This window comes from Astatotilapia calliptera, chromosome 23 (assembly GCF_900246225.1).
Source record: "Astatotilapia calliptera chromosome 23, fAstCal1.2, whole genome shotgun sequence".
In the NCBI taxonomy this organism is placed as follows: Eukaryota; Metazoa; Chordata; class Actinopteri; order Cichliformes; family Cichlidae; genus Astatotilapia; species Astatotilapia calliptera.
This window is the reverse complement of record NC_039323.1, coordinates 3,054,468-3,070,924: the sequence shown is the minus strand read 5'-3', so window position 1 is coordinate 3,070,924 and position 16,457 is coordinate 3,054,468. Positions and strand designations below refer to the sequence as shown.

Here is a 16,457-nt window from a genome sequence, read left to right as displayed (position 1 = left end):
GTCTGGCTGGATACCTACCCAATCTTGTGCGTAAAAGCTTTTTTGAAAAGACATTTGGATGCCCCGAAGTAGGTTTTTGAACAATAAGAATAAGCTTGAAGTGATCACAGACGGAAACTATCGTGTCTGAGGAAAACACGACTTCTTATCGGTGCAAGATCGTTGATCTTTGACTCTATTTTTTTTACGCGTGACTCCCAGAAGTTTTCTCGATGAGAGCGTCGCACGGCCCCGCTTGACCAGACTCGGACTCCGAGGACACGCCAAATCCACAGGTCAAAGAGTTATTTGTCTTTTTCAATTTTAGCCATGTGTGATTTCGGTAGTTGGAGATAAAGCTGCAATAAAACCCTTGTGTGGTTGTAAGGCAGAGAGGAAGGGTGTGTGCGCGCTCTCGCTCTGTAGCCTCACCGGACGAGAGCAGGAGGAAATCTGGGAGAGAGGAGGAAGACAAGCGGCAACTCCAAGGATGACTTTAGGGACGGATATGTCCGACAGCTCTGCATTGTCCGAGGATGTGGACATCGATGTGGTTGGTGGTGACATATCGGTTGGAAAAGACGGAAAGTACATCCACCATGACTTCAACTTCGACAATGACTCGGACGATAATTACTCCCAGAACACGGCCGAGAGGGTTGCCTCTCCAGGGCTCAGCAGCTCTGACTGCCCGTCAGATCAGGTCGGGTCCAATGCAGAGACCGGGACTGCGATTGGGGACAAACCCAGAAAAAGTGCACTTGTGAAACCACCGTACTCTTACATCGCTCTGATCACCATGGCCATCCTGCAGAGCCCCAAGAAACGTCTCACTCTGAGTGAGATCTGCGAGTTTATTAGCAATAGATTTCCCTATTACCGGGAAAAATTCCCTGCGTGGCAAAACTCCATTCGTCACAACCTTTCCCTTAACGACTGCTTTGTGAAAATCCCACGGGAGCCCGGCAACCCCGGGAAGGGCAACTACTGGACTCTCGACCCGGATTCCGCAGACATGTTCGACAACGGGAGCTTCTTGCGCAGGCGGAAGCGCTTCAAGAGGCACCAAAATAATGATATCCTCAGGGACTCCGGTGGCTTTCTACCAGGATTTGGATATGCGCCGTATGGATACAACTATGGACTTCAGCTGCAGAACTTCCACGCAGCCCACAACCCTTACCACCCACACCACACAGGTGGTTCCTTCCCGTTCCCTAACGCCCCCTGCACCTTGCCCTCATCAGCCTCCATATTCCCCGCGCCGCATCATCTGCCCTCCCTTTTAGGGACCGATTTAAGAAAGCCTTTTTATCCTCAGCTAAGCCCCTCTCTGCCACCCCTCAAGACGGACTCCAGCGCCCCGAGTCGACCTTCGTTCTCCATTGATAATATCATTGGTGCAGCCAACTCCACCGCTTCTTCCTACAGCGCACAGCCGGGAAGCCAGGCTCAGATTCTGGCCATGCTGACCCCAGCACTGGCCTCTGCCTCAAGTCATTTGAACTTAGCACAGGAGAGCATATTACAACCTGGGCCGCAGAGTCAAACTTTTTCCAGTAAAACACCGAATATGAACACTTGCCCTTTTTAAGAAATAGGAGAAAAAGAAAAGACTGCCAGAATGCCCTCTGAATATTTTTCATGAAAAAAAATCAATTGTGGCGTCGTCCTCTGTGAAGGTAGGGTAAACATTCTTCGGGAAGTAAGAATGTTTCTTGTTCTCCCAGTTTCTTAACAGTGTACGAGGAGAGACAGGTTTATTTATAGGGTGTAAATATGTGTATAATATTGAGAGACAAAAGCAAGAGAAACTCGGAGAGGGAGCTTTTTAAATAATGCTGGCCTGCAGTGTGGCGTGTGGCCTTCAATTGTCAGTGGAGGGGAAAAAAGGAGTCTGTTATTTTAACATAAGTTAAATTTGTCCTAAGTGGTTACGGGGGATTATTTTTGATTTTTTTTTCCAAAATACAATTGAGAATTTTATTCTGATTTATATTGTTTTTTATTTTGTGTCTATAGAAAAAGTGGCACTGTTGTTGAGATATGCTGACAAGAGACTGTAAACTCAGGTTTTTACTTAGAAAGCACACGGAGACAAAGGGGTGTTTCTGAAATTTAAAAAAATAACACTACAATTTTTCCACTATCACTCCCCCTGAATCTTCTCTACATGGTAAATTTGTGACAATATCATTTCATGTTGTCAGTGGACCCTTAGGCTATGTGACTTTTGGTATTAAAGAGCGTATTACCTCTCTCAACCTTTTAATTGTTCGTTCCTACCTATTCGCAATTTAATCTGTGAAGCATACAGTATGTCATGTGTTGCCAATAGAAAAACACCTAAATGTTCATAGGTCATTTTTGTTGTAATGACAAGAATAATAAATGTTTGTGACTTAAAGAAATGTTTTTTTTTATTGCATGGGAAGATGACCTTCAAGCAGACTCGACGCCATAGACTGAACAATAACGAATTGCATTCATGTTATATTTGCAACAATTTTTTAAACTGAAAACTAAATGTCGTAGATTTCATTGCATTTAAGCTACTTTTATTTATTTATTTATAATGACACTTACAGTCCATATCCTGCCCACCTGAATAACCCACAGTTTTAACGATGTTTGTATCAGTCGTTCAATTCCTAAATGTGACTAATTCAGGTGTTGATTTGACCAATTAAACCAATTTGGCGTCCTGGGCATGCAGTCCGCTAAATTAAGACTAATTTAAGCTGTGAGAAACGAAACCCACAAAATTCGGTTTTAAATGTTTCAAACACGGCTCGACGTTTATAACACTCACGAATATCACGCAACAGTGGGCATGCATTCCCCTTGTGTGGCTCTTGCTCGCTTGTAAAGGACCATTTTCTAGCGACTTACAAAGGCTTTAAATGAATGGGAACATTAGCGGGCCTCGGCGGTCTGTAATTGAAAGTGAACAAGGATATACCCACGGTCTTTTGGGCTTTCGTTGCTAATTTGTAGCAGCATTTTTCACCAGGCTCCTAATCCACCATAATGCGGCTTTTTGGCCGTTTGTTGATGTTGTCAGTGTGGACCCCTGGCCCAGGGGAGTGAATGTGCGCACAGCGAGCGGTCCCCTGTGAGACCAGCCACATGCATTTGGACCCTGAAAAGCAATCTTCTCAAAAGGCCCTCGGTTTGCTCGGCTTTCATGTCATCTGTGTTGTCTCGGGATACGTTCAAAAGAAACAGTGGGACAAGTCCGGCTACAGAAAACAGGCCTATTGGTCTTTTTCAGAGTTGTTGGAGCACATGTTTCCAGACAGAAGCTGGTGTAAAGCCTCTTTTATTTACCAGATCTGTGCGCAAATGGTTAAATTAGTTTGTGGGTGTTTTGACAGATGATTATTAAGGATGAAGGGTGGGAGGGCTGACTCCTGTGTTTTCCCCTCAGCACAGCTCACTGAAAGTCTTTGAAACGAAAACCAACACATGACTACTTTCTTTACTCAGAAGCAGCCTTTATTTCATTTCTATTTCTTCTCCTCTCCTTGTTAGCTAAAATTGGACAACTAATAAAAGTCGCATACAGCTTTTGGGAAATCATTATGATTAGCGCCTCTCCCGGTATATCCACAGTGTTAATTGATATCCTCTATGTATAATTTGCAGAGTAAATGAGGTGGAAAAAACATTAGCGCACTATTGAGAGTTTTCTCCGCACGCCCACGCTGATAGGGAGTCATTATGCGCCGCATCAGACCATTAAAATCCACATCAAGCGTGTGCAGAGGTGGTTAAACGGTTAAATAACGACAGGAACGAAAACGAAGCCAATAAAAATCGCGAGACTTTTAATGCAAGCTACAGATCCGCCACGGGGAGGTTCATGCAGAGGGAAAGAGCTTTGAAAACGGACCATTTGAGACTGAACTAATTTGTATGGATTTTCAGCTCGAATGCGCACTGACCATCCAAGCTCCATCTCTGCTGTAAGATTAAAGGCTTGTGACCAGAATAGAAGTGGAACTTGCTCTTCCTCAAACCACTGCGAGCAACGAGCACAAACACAAAGATATCAGGGGCGCATCTTTAAAAACACTCTTTAATTTGTCATGCAAGTCCCACGCAGCATGTAATCACTGCATGCACACTGATAGCTTAATGCTTCATAAAGTTCTTTGGCGCTGTTGTCACTCCGAGACCACCCGTGCTTTCAGCACCAGACTGCGACTTGATCCCGACACCACAACGACATTCGTCATTTTCGTGACGTTTTCCCTCAAACGAAATAACTGAGTGCTATGTGAAGTGACAGCCAAATGACTCAACAGTCACCATAAACACATTTTAGTTTTCGGGGCAATTCCAGTCTCTTTCTAACCGCTTCCATATGCCCCTGCTTGGGCGTATAAGCAGCCTTAAACCCGCTAAAATTTATTTATAGGCTTTAGATGTCAACATACATTTAGAACTATTTTCATTTCATTCTAAATATTTGTTCCCTTTAGGCTCTTCAAGTCCTCGGGAAAAATAAAGAGCTAGGTCATATAGTAATAATAATAATAATAATAATAATAATAATAATAATAATAATAATAATAATAATAATAACAATAAATTATATGGTAACCAGGATTATGATGATGATGATAATGATGATTATTATTAATGTTTTTCAGTACACACTATATGACCCCAGAGGATTAAATAAAATCGTTTTACTTAAATATCTCACAGCCCTGCCAATAACGTCATGCCCCCGATCGATGCATCGTTCACCGCTGCATCTTGAAGGACGTAAGGACAGAGTGCGCTGACAGTACAAGGACACCATGAGTGTGTGTGTGATTTTTCTGCGGGATGTGTGACTGCGTACGATAATCAAGGTCAAGTTCCTGATTTCGGGGTGTTAAGAGAATAGGCACGTTTACTCATATATAATATAATATAATATAATATAATATAATATAATATAATATAATATAATATAATATAATATAATATAATATAATATAATATAATATAATATAATATAATATAAAGATGCCAATATGTAGGATGAGAATACCCGCCTCCTGTAGCCTTAAAGGCACAAAAGCTGGCTTCCTATTTTAAAAGATTCATCTATAAGCTTTAAAATCCGTCAACTTTGTTCTATGATACAAACAGATTCCTCTGATGAGAGAAATCAGATTCCTCCTTAACCTCCGCTGGTTATGCTCCTACAGGCCTGCCTGGATACATAATTATAAAACCTGCTGCTGCACAGTTGGGATAACTCTGGAGTGTGCTAATAATAAAAACAAACCATTCTCGTTATACTGGTGGGGACATTCTGGACACACACACATAGACAGAGACACTCCACGTTGTTTCCCCTCGACTTGTGAAAGCACTGGTGAGGCTTCCTTCCTTCATTTTTATGCACTTTCCCCCCAGATACTTTCACTTGTATACATGACCATTTCTTGTCCCATAGAGATCACCCTCTCCACGTCCCTTGTGTTTTTATGTGCGTGCAGGCGAGCCTCCCTTTCTCGCCCCCGCACAGGAATGTTGGCTCGGTCCGCGGCTCCCCGGCCTGGAGGAGAGGCGATCCGCGGCCCTATATCTGCACCGCCGCAATAAATCACAGCCTCCCCTCGCTGCACCCAGCCTCCCTCCAGCCTCCGTGTTTTTGCAACAGACAGAGGAATCCTTCGCTTAATTAATTTAGAATGTGTAAACAAAGCGAGGACAGTGAACTCCCCATCATCTCTGGAAACACAATATTAACTTTGGAAGATCTTCGCCCTGCCGACTCGACAGACTAAAAGAACACCTGCTGCAGAAAATAAAGACGATGGCCTGCCTGGTCTATGCACACACACGCTTTATCGGGGCAGGGGTATTAATGACTGAAGATAGTATTACTGCGCAAGGATCACCAGAATATGATATCAGGTAAGGCTACTGCACCCGTCATTCTAGCCTGTTTAAGAAGAGTGGGGATCGTATAAAGTCTGGTTCGTGTTTACTGGATTTAAAAAAAAGTTTTTTTTATTGGTCATTTTTAATTTGTCATATTTTACGATCCACGTGGATAAAATAAAGCTTTGGGAAGTGCCCGTGACTAATAAATGTGTCGCCTGTGCGCAAATTGGTATACATTCTTTTAATGGCCACATACGTGGACTTAGGGGTACATCTGCTTTGCACGCCACTGAAGGCCTGCGCGTACGCGATCCCGTGACTGTTCACACATCTGTCTCTGGAAGCAGTTTAAAGAAATGGCACAATGCGCAACACATAGTTGCGCATATCAGCAAAATTTAGAAAAACAAAAACACTACAGTGACAGATCATGTAGCACACGGAGAGCACTTATAGGAGAAAATACAGTTTGTTTTCTACATAAACAATGTCTAAGTTATTTTAAAGTTTCTGTTTTTTTTTATTTTAGCTGTTTGTATTCGTGTATTGGTTCCGTTTTTAATTGAATTTACGCTCTTATTCTATCACACAAGTAGGGATTTCTGAAAAATGATTGGTGAGCGACAGTTTTTGGGACCTGAGCACTTGATCCTCATCCTCAGGTTGAAGTGTCATGTGAGTGTGTCGTATCCTCCCTTAGAATCCCCCCAGAACTATTGATCTGAAAGCATTGCACACTCACTTTCGATGCATTTAGGGCTACATCGAAAAGGGACCTAACGAGTGCCTTGTAAGGCCCTCAGGTAGTCCTCGGACCTTATGTTTGGCACTCGGTTTCTCCTCCCGCAGTCCGTCTCCCCGGTTTGGCTTAGCCGCACTAACGGAAAGGCGACAGTGCAACACTTTTCTCTATCGCTTTGACAGAGAGGCGCAGCTGCTGCCCGTCGCTCTTGCACACTGAGCGGTGTCACTGCGGGCGCTTTTACTGGCTTCTTCCAGTTGACCTTTGATGCCAGCGCGTTAGACTCACAGCAAGGATCTACTGCGATTAATGGCTGCGACCCACTTATCAAAGCCTATAATTATTGATTTAGGATATATTCTCCGAGCAGATAAAGCGTTTAATTTAACCCCCATAGAACAAACAGCGGGAAAAAGCATTATGTTGCTATTGTTTTAATTAAATCGGGTTGTTGACAAAAGTGTGGATGTTAAACCTTCAGATTTGCCCTTTCGTGTATTTAATATGAATTAAACCGTTATTATCAGCGAGCCACTTATAACAAACATTCATATTTAAATACACAAATCTTTCTTCTAATGAAGGAACTGATCCCAGTTCTTTTAAGCGAGGACAAATTATGCACACGTGTACTCCCGCCAGTCTACTGTAGGCCAGCTTCAGCGTGTTTGGTTGTTAATTGATCACAGGGCTGGTGGGTTTCAAGAGCATAATGATTATACTTCAAACTTGGTTGCAAGTGTATTTCTCACCAAAATGTGAACACGAACTTTTTGTTTAATCTGACGTCTATTTTTATTTTCCAGCGTGAATGTGTGTTTTCAAAAGTCGTCGAAAACCTCGTGATAAAATTCAAGTTTACTATCCAGAGTGAAATGCGATCACGCTGAGGTCGTGGGGCCAAACTTTTTAAGACTAATGTTTATTTAGAGAAGTGAGCGCTGTCTATGGGACTCCCCGTCCTCCCAGAATGCTGCACTAATGTCTTTACCAGGCCCGACTGGACCACCAGCAAGAGCGCATGCAGCTCTGTGCAGTCTGTAGCCTCTTGTGGCCTTTTCAAACACGACCACATTCAGCACAAGATACCGTGCAAGCACGTCCCCCTGGCCCAACATTAGGCTTCATTTTAGCAGGTTTGCTGTCTTTTAAACTCGTAACGTGTACTACTGCAAGCAGCAAAGATAATCCTTTCCACTGAGTCTTAAGCTCCTATTTATTTTTTTAATCTAACAATAATATTGAATCGGATTTTTTAAGCTGTTTTAGACTACCAATCTTTTAAAATCTCCCTTCTAATAAAAATATCGAGGAGGGATTCAGAAGCCTTCCTTGTTCGGTTTGCTCAACAAGCGAAACGAAACGTTGCCGTTTCCGACTCACTGGAAGAAGAAAGAAGTTTGATCACGAAGTGTAAAAACGGACATACTTGCAGCACATTTTCCCCAGCGCTTGGAGAGCAGCAGCAGCAGCAGCAACAGCAGCGTGTTTTCTTACAGTTTGTAAAATTGAATTAGATATGGTGGGGAATCTGACCTCTCTCCAGACCGGCATACTTTTCACCCCTCAGGTTTTAGTGCTCCGTGGGTATTTTTGTTTTCTCAGCTGGACCTGCTATCAGACATTGTGTCCACGCTGTCCATTTATTTCTATCTTTACAATCTCTCTGTGCTGACCCACCAGAACACCCCACCACCCCCACTACCTCCCCAACACCCTAAGGTCCCCCAACACCTAACTTTCTCCTCCTCGGAACAGCTCACAGTCAGCCACCAGCGTTGATCTGAGAAGCAGACTTGACAAGGATAAGGCACACAGGGAGCCCTGCAGCCCATGAGCATGCGCATTGTGCACACATTTCACCCAGCGGAAAGCGCTTGTATACACAGAGGAAATCACATGTGGACAGGAACGACTGTCAAATGACACTGTTAATCTCATGGGCCACTTTTTTTTTCCTGGATAGACTTGCTCTAATGGACAGGGGCTGTTTTCTTTTTTATAAAATTCAATTTCTGTGCAAAATATGCTCTGTGACTTAATTTGAGTCCATGCTTAATAAAAGGGACTGTTTTTAAAAACTTTATGGTTAGGATTTGTGTGGTTCATTTTAAATTTAAAGTGGTTGGCCAAGTCTAAAGGCCAGGTGAGGGTGCTTTCGAAAAGAAAAGTTTTTATTTATTTATCAATCTCATAAGTCATCAATATGTCTATGCCTGCAGCTGCTCAAGGGAAAACGTTTATAAACAGATAGGTAGATATATCGATCTGTTTGCTATATGTTTATGTATGATTGAAAAATAATATATATATATAGGTGGTTATTGTTAGTGTTTGTGTCTGAAGAGTTTTGCTGTGGATACAGTTTCTATGTGAGTTATTGGCTGAAAGTGCTGTACAATTGCACACAATATAGGCCCATATGATTCTTCAGCACATAAGAGCCCTGAGGAGCCACAACATCAGTTATAGAGTCAGCAGCAACATAGCCTGCGAGCAGCCACTTCAGTGGAGAGGCAGAGTGTACAGTAAGAATTACAAGACTGAAAGACGTGGATAAAGAGAGATTAAAAAAAAAAAAACCATGGTTACAACATTGTGCTTAAACAGTTAAATTATTTTGTCCCATCTGGTAGAGCTGAGGTTTTTTATTTGCAAAAAGAAACAACGCAGGAGGATCCCATTTTCTGATTTGCAGGGAGTTTAGGGCTTTATTGAAGACACAATAAGTTAAAACAAGAAAATACTGCATAAATATGCATACATGGACTCATGTTTCTTCTTGTTAAATGATAAGTAAAGTAAAGCCAGCGTATCTGTGGTTTTATATTGGTTTGAAATGTCATTTTTAGCGGTATAGTTCATCTATGCATGCAGGTAGACAAAAAAACAACACAGTATGAGCCTAACAAAGGTATGACTGTACAAAATCCATCTTTAAACACCACAAACATGTTGACTCAACACACACATCACACACCTCATTTATGAAAATCGTCCCTGAAAAGCATCAAAGAGTGCAACGCCTTTGTTTAGATTTTTTCCCCTCTTTTTCATGTTATTAATCTGAGTCGGTTCATAAAAAAAAAGAAATAATGTGATAAAGACACTGTGGTTCATTTCAAGACCGTGTACGTGTTCTTTGTACTGAGGCTGGAATGCTGAAATCCAATTAGGCCTGATGTATCATAAATGGAGTGTATTTTAACATCTGTGAGTTCATCTGTGTGTGTGTGTGTCTGTGTGTGATTGCAATGGAGTTCACAGAAAACCCAGGTTCAAAGGCGAGCCAAATGAAAAGGCCAAAGATGATAGGGCTACTCTGAGGCCCCATCCAGAGGAGAAATGTCACACATAAAGAAGGGAAAGCAGAGCAGAGAAACAACAGAGAGAGAGGCTGATGCAGGGGTGAAGTAGCTTGAGATTGCACTCTAAGTAGAGGTAAAGGGGCATCTGATCACATGTGTGCTCGTACGTGCGTGTATCGATGTGTGCGTGTGTTTGTGTGCATTTGGATGGGGGAGGTTAATGTTGTTCATGACTAGTAGAGTCATTTCACAGGGCTAGAGGCGCGGCTGGATGATGGATTGGAAGCTGAAGGGGCGAGCAGATGGGTAAGTAGAGAAAGTGAGGTTAAGTGGCAGTTAGATGTTGCAGATCTAAGTAGATCAAGAGTGGGGGAGTGGGAGTTTGTATGTGTGTGAGAGAGAAAGGGAGCAAAAGCGTTAGAGCAAAAGAGTTAGAAAGACCCCTACTCACAAGCTATATTTCAAAAAGTGCCACCAAGACATAATCGTACTCGGAATGCTGCATTTTTGACAGATTTTGCTATTTATCTATTCGGCATAGGAACACGACGGTGGAGTCACTCTGTCTTTCCTCCTGTTTCTCCATGATGTGTTCCCGCAGTGAGAAACAGCTTGAAGTTCATTAATTTCTAAGTGGAACTGAGTGACAAAAGTGTGGGTAATTAGCAGAAATTTTCCTGTTCAATGGTCATCTGCAGTCGTAAAAATGAAAAGTCTGGTTAGTGTGTTAGAGTCTGTTTGATGACTAATGTGGCTTCAAAAAATGAAATTCAAAGGTTTCCAGTTGCCTTTCGTTTTCAGATTATTTGGGTTTATAGGATCACTGGAAGTTTTGAAGACATTTATTTGGTAAATGTGGTCTCATCTGCAAAACAAACAAACAAACAAATAAACAAAAAAATCAAATGTAAGCCTTATGAAGTTTGACAAAATGAAAATTAACATATTAACTGGACACAATGTGTGGATCATAATTCATAAAAACAAACAAACTTTAAAATTCCCGTTGTTTTCTAATGCAAATGTTAACTTCAAGCATAAATTGAGATGAAAGGTTGAAATAATGAATCTTTTTCTATTAAAGTAAAAACCTCCACTGAAATTTGTCCTCAAGAAAGGCTATTAACTATGAAACTGGGGTGGGGATCTTCCCCCAGTAGCCCACTCTCTTTTTAAGGCAGCTGGTTCTCAAACTGTGAAGTGAGCCACTGTAAGTGGGACCCGGCTGAATGCAGATGATTTTCTTTTATTGTTTTTTTTTCTTAAACAGGAGAATTAACTAAAACAAACAAACAAAAAAGCCCCACAGGTTTTGTTTGTTTGCTGTTATCAAAATGAGAATCAGCCTACCCCCCCCCCCCCCTCTTTTTTTTAAGCTTAATGACTGATAAATAAATAAATAAATAAATAAATAAATAAATATTGTGCAGTGTGGGATGGCACGTTTTTGGCTCCTGAAGTTGGGCAAGCCAGATAATCACAACTTTGAACCATTTTTTTCTGATTAGCTGCCCCTTGGAAACAGAAGGTGGGTACGGCTGCTGTGCCTGAGATAACCATATGATGCAGAGAAGAAGAAAAAAAAGTTTGAACTGTGGTCTTCAGAGCAGCTTGAATCCTGAGGTTTGGACTTATTTTCTTGCACACATGTTGACTCTTTTATTTGAAATTTGGGCCATGTTTAATATGAGCATCTACAATTGTAACAGCATATATATGAGAGAAAAAAAAGGCATAATAGGTCCCCTATGAGAAATTTTACTCAAATACCACAAATGTCAAGTTCTTGGTAGGAAAAAAATGGGATCATCAGCATTACTTGGTTTTACTATATGGGAACCTTGAATGTCTGCAAAAATTCATGGCAGCTGTGGGTGGATTATTCAGTCTGGACTGAAGTGCTGGACTGACTGAGAGACCTACATTGCAACCCTAGAGCAATCATGCAGTTTTACAGCATGATATGGAGGCAGGTAGCAGGCAGTGACTGCGCTGAGAGAAGTTTAGACTGCATTAGCAGAGAGAGGCAGGACACGCAGTCAGGCACCAATAAGATCTGGAGAGGAGGGAAATGAGTTGTTGGTGTTCCCGCCTGTTTGTCTTTCACCATATTGTGGCTGGTTGGGGCAGGCTGTCTGGGTGGCAGGTCAGTCACAGGCCTGTTAGTGTGCTGTCACAGACAATTGTGGCAGCGTGGGATTGATGAGGACTTGCAACAGGAAGGCTGCTGGAAACTACAACAGGAAGAAGAACAGATGAGAAGTAGAAGGCGAGGAGGAAGAGAGATGGAGATGTGATGACAAATTAAATAGACAGATTGATAACATGACCCATCCAGATAACTGAAGTGCTTATCAAAAGGTTAGGGATTCATGTCTGTAGGTGGGAATGTCAGCAAATCTCTTAAAATTAAACTCCTACTGGTCTCTTGGGCTAAGGATCTCTCCTGCTCCCTCACCTTCTATTCTTACATTTACCCCTTCAGGATCTGGTCTGGATTGAATATCAATGAGAAAAGTTTTAAATGTCAAAAAAGTAAATAATTTATTGGAGTTGTGACTGATTAACCACATAAAATCATTGGTAAACTAATATTAATTTTCTGACAAACTTTACCCAGGGAAAATCTTGGCACCCTTTCAGGGTTTGAATTGTTCTTCCACAGTAAATACATATAATGCTTTGGGTGTCCCTCTGTCCATTAAACCAGTCCCACCTGTTGCTCGCAAAAGGTTAAAAAGAAACAATATTTGCAAAGTCTGGTCTTAACCTCTTTTTCATCCGAATCTGCTCTCCCTTTCTTAACTCCTTTCCAATTATCGTAATCCTTCCATCCACTCTGCAGTATTTCTTTTTTTTTTCCTTCACCGACAGCTGCTAAAGGACGTAACGGCTGATGTACGAAGGGTAATGGTCCTCTTCTTCCTCTTTGCACCCCTGCTTTCCTCTCCTCTTGGTTTGCTTGGTGGCGCTCCCTCCCCTAATTCAATTCTACATGCTTTTCTTGGCCCGACCAGCTCCCATCCTCATTCAACAATTTTCCCCTCTGCCTGTTGCATTTCTTCTTTGACTTCTTCCTTTAAACTCATACCCCCCCCCCCCCCCCCCCCCCCACACACACACACACACACTCTTCTTTAACTTCCAGCAATCCCTTTCTCTTTTCCTCTCCAGCTTTCTGTCTCCTTGTTCCCAGTTGCTGTGCTTTTAGTGCTGGCTCTGATATGCAACTTCTGGCTTTTCCCTATCTCTCTCTCCTTCTCTGGGCCGTCTGCTTCACTCAGACAGAGCAGCACTGGGGCTGAGAGGGGTCACGCCTGGGTGAGGGATATCACTTCACACCTATCTCTTTCTATCCCTTCCCTATTCCCCTTTCCTCCTTTCCCAACCCTTCTCTATATTTTCTTTCTCTCCCTTTGCAGTGTCCCTTTCTTTCCTCTTGACATCCTTCCTTATCCTCTTTCTCCTCTTTTCTTCCTCAGTTTCCCCCTCATCCTCCTGACATAATGGATTTAGTGAATATTTCCAGAAGCACATCAAGTTAAAATACTCTTTTTGTTTCACTTTAACTGGCTTGCATTCTGAAATAAACGCCTTATTTTTTTCCTGATTTCACTTCTCCCAGGTGCTGCATACTGTACGTATTCAGGAAATTTTAAAGGTACACACATGTGCATATCTTCTTTGTTCCAGCAGAGGAATGCTTTGGGGAAAAGACTGTGAATGAAAGTGTGTATAAGAGTGATGATGAATGGCTGTATATGTGTGAAGCAGATGCTGCTGAAGGGCTGTGTACACAGATGCCAACACAGAACGCAGAGAGATGCAGAATGAGAGAACCACAAACAGAGCGATGAGGAGGAAAGTGACAAAAGGCAGAAGATCACGACTGGAAGAGAAAAAAAGATAAACTGGTTAGTGTGCGTTCTTTTGGGGGGCAACTTAGGGGATCATCTTCCCCCCCTTGGCCCCTCCCTGGCCCCAGCCAGAAGCCTCCAGGGGTCCCTTGGTTCCTGAGGAAAAACATCTCGGCCCCCATCACCCCTGAACCCGGTGCTGGGCTGTTTACCTTGGCCTGGCTGCCTGACAGCTTTACTGATGTTACATACAGGCACACAGGGACCCCGAGTCAGAGAGGGAGCAGGAACACAAGGAGAGAGGAGGAGGAAGAGAGCGGGATAGATGAGGAATGGAGAAGTGAGGCAGACGAGTGATGAGGACAGAGGGTGCAGGGGAGTAAACATAGGCATGGAATAAGGTGAACAGAGTAGAGGACTAGAGAAGGTGAGGGAGCAAGAGGCGCGAGAGGAGAGCAAGAGTGTTAGCTTACTCTGATCTTAATCACCACAATCAGATCCATTTGTGGTGATCTCCAGAGGAGAGCGCTGTTCAGAGGGCAACTAAGTGCACACTGAGTACACACAGTGAAGAAATATTGCCGGAAAAAAAAGTCTGCACTAAAAACACAGGCATTAATTTTCATCAGCTTTCTAAGTTGATCCCTGTGTATATAAAGCAATATTTTGTTTTTAGGGTGATTGCTCACAGTAGTATGTGAGATTTAAAAAGCAAATGTGAAATGGAGACTCAATATTTTGACAGGAGCTAACGTTACGCATTACACTGCGTCGTAGAAATGTATAGGCACTTTCCAGACCTTTCGCAGGGAGAGAATGCCGCATGGAGGGGCCCTCCTTACATAAATGTTGACCTAAGTATAGCATATCTACTTTAAAGAAATAAACAACATCATTTGGAAACAAAGCTGTGCATCATGGAAACGCCTTTAATAACAGAACAAAAGCACACTGCAGTTAAGAACGATGGAGCCCGTTCAGAGGAAATTCAGTAGAAATGACTCAGATGGACAATTTTTTTCCACAAGTCACGGAAAGCACAAAACAAAGGATGGACGCTGCTTTTAGCAGTGATCTGAATTTGCATTCCTTCTTTGCTGCTTTCCAGAAAACTTCTCCTCATGCCTGGCAGTTTATCTACGCAGGCGTTTGTTTGTCCATTTCTGAACCACAATGCTGGGCTGGGCTGGACCACAGGGGTTTCTGCAATGGGGTGGGAGGTCTGTGTTTTGTAGCTCAGAGCTCTAAGCCTTGTTTGTCTGTACCGAGCAGCTGCACAAGCTGTAATAATACAAACAGGCCTTTGAACAGGCTGCTGTGTTGTGCCGCTCTGGCTTGGGTTACATCGCACACACTTGCTCTCTGCGAAACACACGCATACGCACTCATGACGGCCAGACTGGCAACAGCACATACTTTTAAATTCATGCCAAAAACACATGTTCACACGCTTATTAATACCAGTCGGTGTGCAGGCATGCATGAGCACGCAAACAACTGTGCACTCTTAATCGTTTATCACAACCAACTGAACTCACTCATCCCTGCCTGTCGAACTTTGATTGATCATCTTAAACTCTGCCATCACTCTGCCTGACGGCCTGTTTGTCCGTCTCCTCTGCTTGTTTGTTTGTTTGTGTGGACAGGCGGGTGGCTTGCTTGCTGTTTGTTTATGGCCGATCATTTGTCACAATAAATCATTAGGGAGGGACGCACACACATGCGCTTTTGAGCCCCCTGGATCGCTTCCCCAGACTCTCTCTCAAACTGATTTAGGCTTACACAAACACTTCAGACTCATTGCGCTGTCAGCCTCACACACTGGAAGCGGCGGCTTCCTCACAGAGGGAGAGAAAAAGGGGGACATAGCTGCGGTCCATCACACTTCACTGCACTGACGGATGACTTCCCCTGTCATTATGTAATGAAGTTCAGAGGTTCACCTACAAACTGGCCTCTGTGGCCCAACAGGATATGAGAGGACAGGGAATTGTTCTGTAGGTTGCTCGGTCTCTCCTCTGGTGCCCTACATCGCTACCAGTTGGTGATAAATGGGAAGGAAAACATGTCCGTATCCATGTGTACAATACGTCAGTGCAAATTTAATTTCAAGTCCAAAACCACTGACGCTAAAAGATAACACAGGCCCATATATAACAGCTTTCTGGTTTGGACTACTGGTATATCTCAGTGGAAGCACACATGTAATAACATTTTTCATATGTTTGACCTGAGTGAGCATTTGACCTAAGGCCTAAGTGGTGCATTTGATACAGTGGATTATGGTATCCTAATCTCTAGACTGGAGAGCTGTGTGGGCCTTAAAGCGGCTGCTCTCCAATGTTTTAGATCTTCCTTAACAGGCAGAAGGTTTTCGATCAGTTTAGGTGGCTTTTCGCTAACACCTGCTCCCCTCTCAGTCTGGGGTCCCCCAAGGACCAGTTCTTGTTCCTGTTCTTCTCATTCTACATGCTCCCATTAGGTTCAATTTTCCAGAAAAATTGGAATTTCATTTCAGTGTTATGCCAGTGATTCACAAAATTTTCTTCCACAACCCCTTTGAAAATCATGCCTGACGGTCTTGCAAACATAAAATCAATGATGGCGCTAAACTTTTTGAAGCTGGCTTCTTCACACTGGCTCCCAGTGCACTTTGGAGTTGATTTCAAGATTTATTGT

At 42.8% G+C, this 16,457-nt stretch overlaps 1 protein-coding gene across 1 annotated transcript; it reads left to right on the top strand.

Moving 5' to 3' along the window:
* Positions 1 to 2,580, top strand: foxd2 (forkhead box D2). The gene is made up of 2 exons (XM_026160193.1): positions 1 to 275; positions 372 to 2,580. Exon 2 carries the CDS (start codon positions 470 to 472, stop codon positions 1,571 to 1,573), a length of 1,104 nt encoding a protein of 367 aa, XP_026015978.1. The 5' UTR covers positions 1 to 275; positions 372 to 469; the 3' UTR covers positions 1,574 to 2,580.
* Positions 2,581 to 16,457: the final 13,877 nt, after the last annotated feature.

What these genes read in the sequence shown, in the direction of transcription:
- foxd2 (XM_026160193.1), top strand. Translation starts at nt 470, where the DNA reads ATGACTTTAGGGACGGATATGTCCGACAGCTCTGCATTGTCCGAGGAT.